This window comes from Cottoperca gobio, chromosome 18 (assembly GCF_900634415.1).
Source record: "Cottoperca gobio chromosome 18, fCotGob3.1, whole genome shotgun sequence".
Lineage (NCBI taxonomy): Eukaryota > Metazoa > Chordata > Actinopteri > Perciformes > Bovichtidae > Cottoperca > Cottoperca gobio.
The window spans coordinates 6033283-6046524 of record NC_041372.1 but is presented as its reverse complement, the minus strand read 5'-3'; the positions used below and the strand labels follow the sequence as shown (position 1 = coordinate 6046524).

The 13242-nt window shown below is 38.9% G+C and overlaps 1 protein-coding gene across 6 annotated transcripts in view; it reads right to left on the bottom strand.

Annotated features, from left to right (window-relative positions):
• nrxn2b (neurexin 2b) overlaps positions 1-13242 on the bottom strand; it is a 503322-nt gene that overhangs the window by 452168 nt on the left and 37912 nt on the right. For all 6 annotated transcript variants that reach the window (XM_029455250.1, XM_029455256.1, XM_029455255.1 and 3 more), the window contains exon 2: positions 6092-6112. In XM_029455250.1, coding sequence (XP_029311110.1) covers positions 6092-6112 — 21 coding nt within the window. The remainder of the gene's footprint in view (positions 1-6091; positions 6113-13242) is intronic.

The following is a 13242-nucleotide window of genomic DNA, read 5'->3' as shown; positions in this document are numbered from 1 at the left end:
AATGCAATCTCTCACAGTGTCACCTGGCCAGCATGGACTTTTAGCTCTGCAGTCAGTGGCATTTCATTACATAATTTAATTCAGTACGCAACAAGAATGTTATTACACTGGAAATAATGGCAAGTTTTGTGGAGAGAGAGAGAGAGAGAGAGAGAGAGAGAGAGAGAGAGAGAGAGAGAGAGAGGAAAAAAGTGTAGACTCAAATATGGTTTTGAAATTGACTGCGAATGCAAAGTGTTAGCTTATACATACAGTATGTACAGTGTGCTATACCTATACATGACAGAGCCTCTCTCTCTTTGAAGGTTTTCATTGAAATTAGATGTAGCTCTATTTGGAACATGAGTTTTCAGGACAATGCACATGGCCAAGAGTTAAAAGATGTCCGTCATCATGCAGCAGCATCAACGGCATGCCTGCAACGGCAAGTTGCAAGTTACAAATGGCCAAGAGTTGACAGATTGTTTGTAATTTAGGTTACAGTGTACAGTACTTAGTTCAGACAGTAGTTTGTTACTTTAGGATATTCTTATTCTGTATTTGTTTTGCACATTTTTACTTTATTGGCCATAATCTTTAAACGCACAGTACTGACATTGGTGAGTCAAGAGAGAGGTGGGGAGGTGCTCAGGTAATACATATATTACCCACCTTCCTGTGTTATTCTGTGTTATTCTAATCTTTTCCCAACAGGGCTTAAGCTGCACTTTGACACCACTGCCAGCGTAGCGCTGGTAGGTTAATCTGCTTTGTACATTAGTTACTATGATCTCTTATGATAGTGTCAAACATTAAGAGCCTCCTAAAGAACAAGGTCAAAGCTTTATTCAGGAATTTTACATTGGCTGGTAACACAGGAGTCTTTAACTACATTCTTAAATGTGGGTAATTCCTTTACATTTCATAGCTCTAAAACAAGTTATAATCTAAATATCACAGTGGTAAATACACAATGTGGGCAGCAGTAAACAAAACTGGGTCCACCTCATATTCATGTGCGTTTCCTTTCTCCAGAGCACTCTATATAGCCTTCAAAAACCCAGCAAAGCTGCATTTCACTGCTTCCTATAGAGGCATCGCTCCAATAAGCCTCTTAGCTACAACCTATAAGTTTATCTACCAGAAGAGGAAGGAAGGTGACCGAGGACAGAGTAGGAGGATTGGCAGAAGGAAAGGAAGGAAGAGATGTCGAGAGTACAGATAGGTGGCTAAAAGAAAAAATGAAACGGGAAATTGACAAGACAGGTATAGATATGAATATAAGTGTAGGGATAAGGGGAAAGGAAGAGGGAAATCATAAAGTGATAAATATAGAGGGATCGAAAAGACAGGAGGATTACTAAGACTGTATCCCTGACCGGGCATAAATTAGTTGGTGAAGACAACAAAACGAAAGATGAGGCAATATAAACTCCAAATACCCCATAACCCCAAAGTCCAGTGGGGAATGTTTTAAAAAACTTTGTCTTTTTTTCCGATTTCAAAAGCTGCAAAGGCACAGAGGTGCACAACAAATTTTCATTTTAGTACACAGCAGAAAAGAGTACTTTGAAGTAAGCCTTGAAATCCTTCCCAAAGCTCATTGTAATACAGTGGCATTGTAATGCAGTCGAAGTGCTGAAGTTACGACTTGTGTGTGCTAGGCAGAGGGAAAATAGTGAACTAAAGGTTGATTTAAAAAAAAGTTATGAAGAATGTAATGTATGCTAAAAAACACTGTTGGTCTGTCGGTTCAAAGCATATTAAAGGCTGATGCAACCCTTCAGCTACTCAAAAGGGCTTGAATCAAAAAGATAATTCAAAAGATTCTAATTAACTTGATGAAAAATTGGACAAAGCTCTAATATTGAACACCATGATTAGCAATCTAACAAAATATACACAGTAAGTATTGAAGCATCAGATAGAGGCTTAACTAGGACATATGTAGCAATTTAAAAGCTGTACAGGGTTGTACTGCAAATGAGAATAAAGAAAACCTCAAGCTCAACAGACACACACGCGCACACACACACACACACACACACACACACACACACACACACACACATACACACACACACAACACACACACAGCTCCAGGCCATGCATTGTCCAATCCATTTCTCTCTCCATCGTAGCAAACCGTATTGCCTGTGGCCACACATGTCGACACTGAAGCATCTGGAGTTGCTCACAAGTGGACGCCCACTCCATCCCTTTAGACTTTGTTATCACAAAGCAGAAAAATAGAAAGAGAGAAAAGAGTGTGAGCTGTGTGAAATTAACGTCTTGTGAGAACAGGCATGGCTAGTCTTCGGCTCCTCCAGGACCTGAAGATGCTTAATCTCAATGCAACATCTGGCAGAGGCTGGGCAGGCAGAGGCAACATCAAGGAATCCTACCGTCCAAAGGCTCTTGACCAATTTCAGAGCTGAAGAAAGACACCATTCAATTCTGTTCTACCCTTCAACTCATTGGTCTTTTTCCCCTTCCGATGAGGTTACTGTGTGCATGCGAGTTTGTTTTTTATTTGCAGCCTATTGTTTTATTTTTAAGCGCCTGTGAGTAAAAAGCTAGCCAGCAATCTTCCACAATCGATTGCTTTGTTTGAACAGTGCAAATCTCTTGTGCGTTCAATGAGAAACGCACAGTTAAGCTTTATTGATTGGAAAGAATGGACAAATTGTGTTATTATGCTATGCCGGTATATACATAAATACCTATCATTCTCAATTGCTTTCACAATTTATCATTTTTTGGCAAAACCAAGTAGTCGACCTTTTAGCCAAAGCTTTTCAAAAATAACAACAGCAGTTGGATATTGAATAAGGATCATGTACAAGCATCATTTGTTCCAGAAACAAACAAAATCTAGGTTAATACCATAATGACATCAGTGCATTTAATATTTGCTTTACTCCGTTTTCTCCTTCTGTTGCCTTGACATTCAAGTTTTTAGTCAATGATTTTGTTTTATTTCTCCTGAGAAAAATAAGAACAAAATCCATAATCTGGTTTGGATGATCCAAAGTAATCTGCTATTACTACAGGCCCCACACACATCTATAATCCTGTATCTATAGCCAACATCAAACTCCATTTTTTATGCCGGGGAAAAGAATAAAAAATGTTATTGTCCTCCCCTGAGGGTGAGATTAAGTTGGAGGTCTGCGTGGCTCAGAGAGAAAAGATCATTAGCCTTGATCAGATTGATTAAGATCAGCGTGGGCAGCTTGGAACATCTCTCATCCAAACAGAGCACCAGGTCACTAAATCTATCAGCCAGTGTCAGAGTCCAGCCGCACTGACCAGGGTTAGATCCTGATCTTTCACTGTCCAATTGTATACAAGCTGTTTTTCTCTCAGCCTTGTTCATGGTCATGGTCTGTCAGACCATCAGTTGGAGGGAAATTAAAAATGGCCATCCTTAAGCATCTGAATAAACAGCATGCACTTGAAATGTTCTCAGCAAAACCGTGTTTTTTCAGTTTACATTTTTTTGTAGCCATTGCTTAAATCAGGGATAGTCAGCTGACCACACGCAGGCCTAATTCGGAATTTCTCTGTTTCACATTTACAGGGTCGTATGTTCAAATCAAAAATATAAGCCAGACCACTACAGTTTTTCTGTCTCTTAACATCACCAACATAACCTGGTGTTGTAAGGTGTTCCATTCTCCCAATAGTTCCAGGTGGTTAATGGCTACCTCTAGGCTATAAGGCCATTCATCTGACCTCCAATGCCCTCAGCTTTCGTGACATTTCTTTATCAGCCTCTACAGGAACACAACTACACAAGGCAATGAGGTAGACCTGTTCTTACATTATGAAACTATACATCACACATGCAGTCCTCCAGGGAGAGAGCATGCTTGGCTATCAGTACGCAGATGGCAATGCGCGGCTGGCTTGCCAGTAAAAACAGGTCAGTGTCGCAGGCAGATCATCAATCGCCCCACAGTGCAAGAACAAGGGCCACCGGCCGGCTTCTAGGGGCACCGGTGTCCCCGGGGCTTTCAACAGTCTCTGTGCATCATCAATCTCAACCAACCTTTGAACACATGGTCACCGACAACTAATTAGACTAAATACGTTCACAGGAAAACCCCAAAAATAGAAGAGAAAGGAGTGCTCTGAAATCTGAGGGTTTGATACCAGAGACAATGAGTCATTAAATAACTCGCTCAAGCCGTCTTGTTGATACAACACACTGGGAACACAGCTCCTTGTTTTTATTTAAATAACATGACTTTGTAAAGTAGAAATTGATTGACGTTTTAGCATTTAAATTGTAGGACTTTTCAATTTTAGAAGTATTTCCTTAAAGCCCTGGAGTATGTTTTTGAGTCGAAAATAAACGGACACCTTTTAAACTAATTAAACTAATTAAAAAACTCAAGTGATATTTCGAAGTAGATTTATGGTCTAGGTATTTAAAAACACCTAGACCTCTGCATAGGGAGAAATGTGACCCTCTCAAGTTGCTTGGAGCCCACGTAATTAATAGGAAGTTTAACTTACAACATATGCCCTTGCCCAGTGCAAAGAAATATCTGCACGACATACTTCAAATTGGTAAGAAAACTACAAGTGCTGAGCTAAAAGGTTAGGCCTGATTGACAGCGCCTTGACATACGCAAACACAAAATCAATCCACAATATTTGTTACTTTGATACACTACTTTGTACTATAACTCTGAACTGTACATATGCACGTGTTGGAGAGCCTGGTGAGGATCCCAGGGTCCCTCAGGAGTTGCCTACCTTCCCTGAGGTCTGTCACAGAGTAAATGACCAATCTTCATCACCCTCCTCTGCTTCATTCTACTCCTCCCTCTCTCAAAAAGCTGTTTTGCCCCTCACCTCACCCTACATCAGTCTGGAGGGGCTCCTCTGTCAGACAGAATTGTGAGATTGCCACAATCTGTTCCCTACCTTCTCCCTGACATTTTCCCATCAAGAGCTTTAGCGGTACTGACATGGGACAGACTGCAAGCACACTCACGCACACATAGACAAGTACACACACACACACACACACACACACACACACACACACACACACACACACACACACACACACACACACACACACATGCAATCATTACAGAGACTTGCATCTCTCATGTAGGAACAAACTGAGAAAATGTCAGCTTCAAATCTATAAGAGCACATATTCTATATACCAAGCACAGACCAGAATTCAAATTGAGTTCACTGGGTTAGCTGATAACAATGAAATAACACACATGGCATACACTTTTATATTTTCAATGTGCCACAAGATAAAAAACTCATGCTTGGTACAACGATTAAGAAATAAATGCAACAATAAAGTTTTTAGCTCTAAAGAAAACCTGGAGCAAGAGTTTGTCATAGTGATTTCCCCTGCTGGTTCAGGCCATGTGATAGGTAATCCATCACCTCAAACTAAGAAAGGAGGAAATGCAAACACCGAACATCAGTTTTCTACTCAACACATATATTCTGTCTATCTGAGAGTCTGATATGACTGACAGACTCAGTCAACCAATGGATGAACCTCTTTTTAAACAGTGCAAAGTGGAGACAGGCAACAGCTTGCAGGCAGACCAGCCAAGGCTAATCCATCCCTAAAGTCTGCTACATCCAGCACTGGTTTAGTGCTTGGCCCTCGAGCTAATGAGGACCCTCAGGGTCCCTGACCAGCAGCCTTCGTTCACTTTTGCTGGATATAGGAAGGGGAAAATCACCATGTCATATCTTGTTAACTTTAAACAAAACTATATTAACTGATAAACTAACTCAATATTGCCAAGCTGCAATATGCTTTCATTGTTTGAATGCATGAATATATTACTGAGTGAATTGTAAACCCATCTATAGAGAAAAAACGCAATAAAATAAAAAATTAAATGTAAATAGACAAGATAAAATAAACAAGAGATAAAACAGGGATCGGAAACTGTAATTTAGGCCCCCTGGAAGTCACTTAAAACCACAGTCCAAACTGACAATGCCCCTCCCCAGAGGGAGGGCATACAGTATTAACAAGCAGCCTGCATCAGCATCCATGACAGCATTAAAGGGAAGCCATCAGAGGGCCCGAGAAGTAAAGCATCAGTCTTACCTTCAACCGCATACTCTTCAGCTTCAGGGAGGATCCGAAGGGAATGCATGAAAAAGAGAGAGAAAAGACACAAAGAGCAGACTCATTATATGTTACTCTTTCTTCAAATAAATGTCTTCCTATTTTTTCTTCAAACAAAATCTTTAAAAGATAAAATCTAAATAAAGACTGCCAATGAGGCTTGAGATCTTGGAGACTTGACAGTAAAACAAAATTAAGTCTGCTACCCTGAATATAAGCCTGCAAATGGCCCAATGATTTGACAAGCACCCATAGTATTGTCTTCATGAAAAGTCCAATAGGAGTGTGGAGAATCCTCAAGCAGTAAGCTGTGACCACACTACCTCCCATAGGGACCAGGAGGCTTCAGTCAAAGACGATCCCCAGCTGAGAGACACTGGATATCACACACTTCTCTCTGGCTTAATGATACAGTGAGATAGAGTCATATAGTTCAGGCTACAGCAGGACGATTGACTTACAAAAGCTGCACCCTTACCCTACAGCTGCAGAGGCCAATCTGAAATGCTAGAAAATAAAACTACAACAGCCTGTCACTCTAGAAAGCCCATGTTGGAAGATGAGGCCCTAGCAGAGAATGTAAAACAACCTCTAGCTTGGAATGGCATCCCTGTGGAGAGCTTGGCATTTTGATCTGGTATTGTGGTTGCTGGGTCTAGGTCTTCATTGGACGCTACTGTATTAAGTTGTAGCATGGTCAATAACATTCGGAAGTGACAGTACACTCCTATGGTTCAATGTTTTAGTCTAGTACAGCATTTCAGTCAGAGCTTTAACAGCTCCAGAAATGTTGTGCCACAGCAGCATACATTTATGGAAAACTATGAGGTCAAGTAAAGTGAAAAAGTATTCTACATTTTAGAGATAAAAGGGCAAATCAATGTTTTATATATGCTCCAGATAAGTCTAATGTGTTGGGAAGCATTCATAGTTGCAGTTGCTTTTAGCATTAAGATTTGATAACAGCAGCCATGTATAAATCTGAAACACACCATTGTGGGCCCAACGTGGCTGAAAAGTAAGCAAGTCAACCAGGTTTCCTCTTGAACGCACCCTCTTGAATTCACCACTGCATTGACTGAATCATATCTCTGCTTATTAATGTATTACTATTACTGCTTACTGTTGTTGTCTATGATCTTCAAAGGGTCCTGTGTTCAAACAATGATATTACAGGTAACTGAAACCACAGGGTTAATAAAATAATGACTCAAGAGGATATAATATTCTCTTTGTGCTCCTCTGTTGTCCTGCTCCACATTAAGCTCTGACATCAACAATATAACAGTAATCCTCAAGGACATTTAAGCCATAAATAAGGACGTCTTCAGTTGAAGAATGGTCACTGTGCGCGTCTGAACTGAGTTTAATGGGACATATTCTGCCATTTTAAATATAACATCAACATAAAGCTTTAAAGATTAAACCTCTCTAAAGTGTTGATAGCTTGGGGTGCAAATTAACTACAGAAAGTATACCAGTACATTGATTGAAAGCACTTCATTGATGACAGAGAATTTGCCAAGCTGAATCATGGGAACCGTGTTTGTCTGATGTGTGTAGTGGCTGTTCATATAATCACTGGCCATGACTTTGCCCTTCTTCTCGTGACTCATCTCTGATCATAGTCCATCATCCTTTCTTTCATTGTGCTCCCGCATATCTTCATCTCTCCCTCCCAAACTGAGGCAAAGGATGTTTGATGTACAGTAGAGGTTGTTTATATTATCACCGTCCATGACTCTACCTTTCGCCTCCTCTCATTTCTCAACATAGACCATAATCCTTTCTTTCTTTGTAGTCCCCGTGTCTGTCAAAACTCAGCTTCATATATTCTATCTTTCAGTAACATAAAAGGTACACTGCTTCTTTTCAGACATGGAGAGAAGAACAAAAAAAATTGTGTTCAAAAAAAAATCTGAAACACTAGAATGAATGTCTGAAATATTGTGAAATCTAGACTTAGGGAAGAATCCCTATTTCAGTCAGACACTTGGGATATACCCCATCTCTCTAAGCTTGTCCCTTTTATGTCATTGATATATTCTAGTAGTCTTTACCACCCATTACCTTCATCCCATAGCTGTGTTCCATTAGAGTGTATCCCACATAGCCTCAGGCTTTATGCTTAACTGGGATTCAAGTCTTTTCAACGTGATTCATATGGGAATGTGGAGACTGTTTTTCAGAGGCAAACACTCAAAAGCTTTCCTATGTCTATATGATGCCCTTTAGTAAAATAAATGGTTCCTGGGATAGAAAGAGAAACGCATTTTTTTATTCTAACCTTTTAACCCAATCCAAGACTAAAAGAGATCTAAAAAGCTGAAATACAGACACACTTATATTACAATTGACAGTCAGTCAAATGTGATATTTCTTTCATATCTCTGAATTAGTGTGCAATACCTTCAGTAACAACAGTACAATTAAAGAGATACAAGGAGACAGTCACAGGGTATAAAATAGCAGACATCAGACATAGGCTGCAATAAATATGGATAAAATAAACACCAAAGTAAAATTCAGATGGAAGCAATGGAGAAGAAGGATTTTTTCACCAACAAATTCCTAAGGGCTTTGGATGCAAATGAGAGACTTTTCAGACCTAATCCTAACCAAGCTAACTAAAGGATTTACCGTCGGGAGAAAAGCATGCCTGCATTGAAAAACAACCTCCTCTCCATCACTATTCTCCCATTTCTTTGCACATAGCTACACAATTAACTGTTGGTTGGATACAAAAAGTAAAGTAATATTGCAAGGAACAACACTAGTTCTAAATAACAATTCAAAGATAATTAGAGCTTTAAATATTATAATTAATCTGCAGGTTAAATGCCAATACAAATGCACTTAGGAATTCTGTTTTTAAAAAACATATGATATGAGATTTGATTTCACAAAGAACTACCAAGGACTTATTGTCAAAGCCATTCCGTCAATAAATATTCAGTCAGTTAAGAGATGAGGACTTAAAAATCAACCAATGTGAGTCCTGAGAAAATCTATTGTCATTGTTGACTTCTTTTAAAAATGAATCTATATTTCTCAGAATAATTTTCTCATTATAGATAAAGGGCTAAAGCACAGCAGCAAGCACAGAGGGAGTTCAAGCTCAACCTCACAAGCAACACGAATGTATATCTATCTCGCACTTACACTCAGTTGGAAAAGCACATCACACAGACATCAACTCACCTAAAATCTTCCAATACAATTTTACAAAAATATATTTTACCTAGCTACAAACTGTGAAATACACAGTAGGGATTATTTGTATATTATGTTTTTAATAAAAAATAAAATTGTATTGAAATATAAATAAGGGGATATTCAGTAATAATCGCTTGATACTACTTCGTGCAGGCAGCTAGTGAGGTATTTTACCTTGAGGGTAGCTATGGTACTGTTAAATTTCTTATAATGTGAATACCTAGTTACTGTACAGGTAAGTTTGCATATGTATAAATTGTAATGAAATTTGTGAAGCTTGTGATAATTGAATTCTTATGGAGACAGTCAAAAATATGTTGAACTTTGTAGTAATGCAATATAATGTGCTTTAAGATTAACTGTATATAATATGATAAAGCTAATGTAATAACTGTGTTGAATATACAGTATTTCCCCTGTAGATATAACATACATTCAAATATATTTTGGCCACTAAGCATTTGCACCTACAAATGACAGCTATAATGCATTTATCTCATTATTAGATTCAATTGGGTTCAGTCAGAATGTACATAAACCAACTCACTGTTTAAACCACACCCTGGAACTTGTTCTGGCATATGGTATTAAAATTAAACATTTATTAGTCTGTCCAAATAATCCTCTTTTATTAGACCATTTTTCTATAACCTTTGAAGTCCTTTCACTGGACTACAAACCATTAGGCAAAATATCCTACGCTCGATCTGTATCCGATAGTGCTGTAGCTACATTTAAGGAAGTGATTCCATCAGCACTTAATTCAAAGTCTCAATATCAATGTAACAAAAGGCTCCAATGTTAACTTTAGTCCCTCCCAAATTAATCACCTTGTCGATAGTGCTGCAGCCTCACTGTGAATCACAGTCAACTCTGTCGTTACTCTAAAAAAGAAGATGATAAAACAGAGAAAGCAAGCACCGTGGCTTAACCCCCCAACCAAAACAAAAGCTGAGAAAACTTGCAACGAAATGCCGTTCCACCAAGCTGGAAGAATCTTGTTTAGTCTGGCTAGATAATCTTAAAACATATATGAAGGCTCTCCGTAATGCTAAAGCAGGTTATTACTCATCGTTAATAGAAGAAAATAAGAACAACCCCAGGTTAACGCCTCGTTAGTAAATATGATCAACCTGTCTCTATTATCTGGCTATGGACCACAATCCTTTACATGTAGCTGTAATAAAACCTCTTCTTAAAAATCCCAGTCTTGATCCAGAGGTTTTAGCCAACTATAGACCGATATCTAACCTTCCCTTGAGAAAGCAGTCACAAAACAGTTGAGTGATTTTTTACATATTAGTTTATTTGAGGTTTTTCAATCTGGATTTAGAGATTATTATAGCACAGAGACGGCACCGGTGAAAGTTGCCAATGACCTTCTATTGGCATCAGACAAATGACTTGTCTCTGTTCTTGTCTTGTTAGACCTTTGTGCTGCATTTGACACCATTTACCATGACTTTCAACAACAGAGACAAGAACATTTCATTGACATAAAAGGAACCGCACTAAACTGGTTTAAATCCTATTTATCTGAGTAATCTCAGTGTCTACGTGTTAACGATGAATCTTCAATGCAAGCCAAAATCATGGAGTCCCGCTAGGTTCTGTACTTGGACCTATTCTATTCAATGTATAAATGCTTCCTTTAGGCAATATTATAAGGAACCACTCCTTAAACCACGGGTGTCAAACATGCGGCCCGGGGGCCAAAGCCGGCCCGCCAGAGGGTCCAATCCGGCCCGTGGGATGACTTTGCAAAGGGTAAATATTTGTTGTTTTGATCATAAAGTAAAATACTGTTCCAGAATCCTGTGACTAAATGTTTTGTGCCTTTGTAGATACACTGTGATCTGTAAGTTGTAATGCACATGTGTAAATGATAAACTGAGGCATAATATATTAATAATAAATATTGTCGAAATTGCAACTTTTTTTCTTAAGAAATTTCAGGTTGTTCATAATGTATCATAAACAAATAATATTTGAACATTTTCAGTATGTACTTTTACTTTCTTGCACTAAAATGAAGGGAATCATTTGTTGTCGTTATTTATAAGTTATTTTTCTATGTTTTTACTGGTGCGGCCCACTTGAGATCAAATTGTGCTGTATGTGGCCCCTGAACTAAAATGAGTTTGACACCCCTGCCTTAAACTGTCATTGTTATGCGGATGATACCCAATTATATCTATCAATCAAGCCAGATGAAACCAATCAATTAGCTAAACTTCAAGCATGCATTAGAGACATAAAAACATGGATGTCCTGCAACTTTTTGATGTTAACCACAGACAAAACAAAGTTATTGTACTTGGCACAAAACACCTCCAATACAAATTTTCTAATGACATAGTAACTCTGGATGGCATTAACTTGGCCTCCAGCACCACCGTAATGAATCTCATCATTATCATGATCAGGATATATATATATTTTTCAAGAACTGCCTCTTTTAATCTACCTGACATTGCAAAAATAAGACACATCCTGTCCTAAAACAATGCAGAAAAACTAGTCCGTGCATTTGTTATTTCAAGGCTGGATTACTGCAACTCCTTTGTTATCAGGTTGTCACTAAAAAATCCTTTTAGACTTTTCAGTTGATCCAAAATGCTGTGGCACGTGGCAAGAAGTAGGAAATCAAATTAAAATCAAATCAAATGTATTTATATAGTCAATATCACAAATTGCACATTTGTTTCAGTGGGCTTTACAGACCGTACAGCATACGACACCCTCTGTCCTGAAATGAGATTATGTTTCTCCTGTATTAGCTGCTCTGCACTGGCTCCTGGTAAAATCCAGAATAGAATATAAAATCCTTCTCCTGACCTACAAAACCATTAATTGTCATGCTCCAGTTTATCTTTAAGATTTCATCATACCTTGTAACCCAACTAGAGCATTGCGCTCCAAGAATGTAGGGTTCCCTGTGGTTCCTAGAGTCTCTATAAGCACAATGGGAGCCGAGCCTTCAGATATGAACCTCCTCTACGGTGGAATCAGCTCCCAGTCTGTGTTCGGGAGGCAGACACCATCTCCACATTTAAGAGCAGGCTAAAGACTTTCCTCTTTGATAAAGCTTATAGGGCTGGCTCAGGCTTGCCTTGATGCTGCTATAAGCTTAGACTGCTGCAGGATTTACATCTCTCACCTCATCCTTTCCCTCTCCCTCTCTCCTCCTCTCCCTCTCCATCTTTATGCATTCATGTCCCTTAAATGCATGTTACTAACTCAACATCCGGGGAATCATCCCCGGAGTTTCGGTGTCTCTCATCTGGCAGGTTGCCACTATTAAAGGTTACGTCTGGATCATGAATTGTGGTTGCACCCGTTGCCCTGGTCCTGCCTGTCACCCACATTTCTTTTCTTTTTAGAGGCACTGGGAAGCTTATTTTGACATCCTCCTGGAGCCATCTTTTTTATATACGATCACATAATAATTTCTGTCACATTCTTGTCTATGTTGTATTTTTACTATGTTGTTTATTCTCAACACACATCTATTGCAAATACGTCTGTCCTGGGAGAGGGATCCCTCCTCAGTTGCTCTCCTTGAGGTTTCTTCCATTGTGCAGTGCTAGGGTCTAAGGACAGATGGTGTTGTATGCTGTACAGTCTCTAAATCCCACTGAGACAAATCTGTAATTTGTGATATTGGAATATATAAATAAACTTTTTTTTTACTAAATAAGTTTTCCACTAATGTTTTCATCTGTTTTCCAGCTGCAGTTTACACACCCTGTATTTATAGCTCAAATGTGTCGTAAAGCAAAAAAGTCACCACAGTGGATATTGGAGAAGCACAGAGTACAACATTTCCTTTGGATCCACACAGGTTAGCACATTACCCAAACAATGGTGGGTAAGAATAAGAGTAGGCTGTTTTAGACAACAAAGAGGCTGTA